The 2,145-nt window shown below is 38.5% G+C and overlaps 1 protein-coding gene across 1 annotated transcript; it reads right to left on the bottom strand.

Moving 5' to 3' along the window:
• Positions 1–1,022: 1,022 nt before the first annotated feature.
• Positions 1,023–1,872, bottom strand: LOC132495012 (histone H2A.Z-like). Its single transcript, XM_060106518.1, is given in 2 exon segments — positions 1,023–1,530; positions 1,532–1,872. Coding segments are annotated over 2 exon segments (387 nt in total). The 5' UTR covers positions 1,781–1,872; the 3' UTR covers positions 1,023–1,392.
• Positions 1,873–2,145: the final 273 nt, after the last annotated feature.

Here is a 2,145-nt window from a genome sequence, read left to right as displayed (position 1 = left end):
AAATTTAAAAATGCAAAAGCATATAAGAAAAAACCCTCCTCTTTATGTCATCACAATATGCAAAATGTAACCCCCCAATTTTACTATTATATGAAATTCTAAGTGCAAAGATTATAATAGACTTCTGAATTGTATTAGAGATCCATCTTGGTCCTAATCCTAAGGACTTTAGTCATAAGGAAAAAAAGAAAGAAACTTTATTAAATTATGATCTCAACACGGACTCAGACACACTAAAGAAAAAGTCATCATCTGTATTCAGTGACTTCTACAGTTCCACTTGGCAAGGAACGTACTTTTTTTTTTCAGCATTAGGAGACTGGGTCATTCTCTTAAGTGGTGATGTTTGGGGAAGCCAGAAGACAAGGCTTACAAAAAATTAGAATGAAGGATCTTGTGTGTGAGAATTTTTTTCCTCTCTCTCAGAAATGGTCTACCTCTTTTTAATTATTCTGACACAGCTTCCCATAGGCTTAGGCAAAAATAACAGCCTGTGATAAAAATGAATAGGGCCACAAGTTAGAAATTCTGCTGATGACCAATTTATAGTCATTTACAATCTGAATTTACTGCCAAGTATTTAAACTTTAAAAGATTATAGGGCAATTTTATTTCAAATAACTATCACTTAAACTGTTTTATAAGGAAGTAGTAAAGGTTTATGTTTTCTTTTTAGTAAAGAGTGACAATGTTATAATGATTGGCCAGTTTTTGTATTTTGTTGGCTTTTTTCGTAAAATAGAAAAAAAGTTTCTCTTTTAATTTGGTATTTATAGCATTTAAATAGCAACTTTTACTTCAAAAAAGTATTGTCACATAATATTTTATTGGGGTAAATTTGAAAGATTTTAGAAAATACTTAATACTTCATTTTCTAGAAACTCATGTTTTGGTCAGATAGTAAAGGCATTCTTGATGATAAATTTGTGATGACAAACCACTCTTTGTCACTGAAAAGCTGTGGTTCTACAAATGTAGCACAGAATAAATAAGCTCAAGTAATGCTTCTTTTTTTGGGGGGGGGGATATGACCTTTATTGAGCTTATCCACCGGAGTGGAAATAATGTCTGTACAAAACCAAATGTTTGTTACTATAACTTCTGCATCACAATTAAAATCCAAACAGTTTTTTAAAAACAGTCAACTCAATCAAAACCCACTACTTCAGAATCAATAGCTTCTTTGAAGCCACAGTAACACTTAAATATGGTTGACTCGAATGCAGAAATTTGGTTGGTTGGAAAGCTCATTAAACTTCCAACTTGCTCAAATAGAATTACAAAAAGGCAAAATTGTGTTTTTCACAGAGATACAGTCCACTGGAATCACCAACACTGGACAGCTGTTAAGAGTATTTAGAGTCCTGAGATAATAAGGAATCCAGGCATCCTTTAGACAGTCTTCTGTTGTCCTTTCTTCCCAATCAGAGATTTGTGGATGTGTGGAATGACACCACCACCAGCAATTGTAGCCTTGATGAGAGAGTCCAATTCTTCATCTCCACGAATAGCAAGTTGCAAGTGACGAGGGGGTAATGCGTTTTACCTTCAAGTCTTTTGATGCATTTCCTGCCAATTCAAGTACCTCTGCGGTGAGGTACTCCAGGATGGCTGCGCTGTACACAGCGGCAGTCGCGCCCACGCGTCCATGGCTGGTCGTCCTAGATTTCAGGTGTCGATGAATACGGCCCACCGGGAACTGCAAACCGGCTCTCTGCGAGCGGGAAACTGCCTTTGTCTTGGCCTTTCCGGAGTCCTTCCCAGCCTTACCGCCAGCCATTTCAAATTCTGCTGAAGCTCAGACAAGCAAGGCAGAGAGAGGACTAGTCAAATACCCAGCGAGAACCTGCCGCCTACTCCTTCTTTGCACCGCGATTCAAACTGTGCCCCAAGTCATGCTTCTTAATGCATCATCCCTGAGCCAATGGCACCAGCATCCCCCGTGGACTTGGTAGAAATGCAAAATCCTGGGCTCTACCAGACCCAATCAATTGAAAACCCTGCAGGTAGGGCCCAGCAATCTGTGTTTGAACAAGCGCTCTGGGTGATTGGATATGTATTAAAATTTCAGAAACACTGGGCTAAAAGAATACAAAATAAGGCACACTTGTGCTGTGATCCACCTGTTTGGGTATCACAGATGGA

Source organism: Mesoplodon densirostris, chromosome 8 (assembly GCF_025265405.1).
Source record: "Mesoplodon densirostris isolate mMesDen1 chromosome 8, mMesDen1 primary haplotype, whole genome shotgun sequence".
NCBI lineage: Eukaryota > Metazoa > Chordata > Mammalia > Artiodactyla > Ziphiidae > Mesoplodon > Mesoplodon densirostris.
This window is presented reverse-complemented; position numbering and strand designations above follow the sequence as displayed.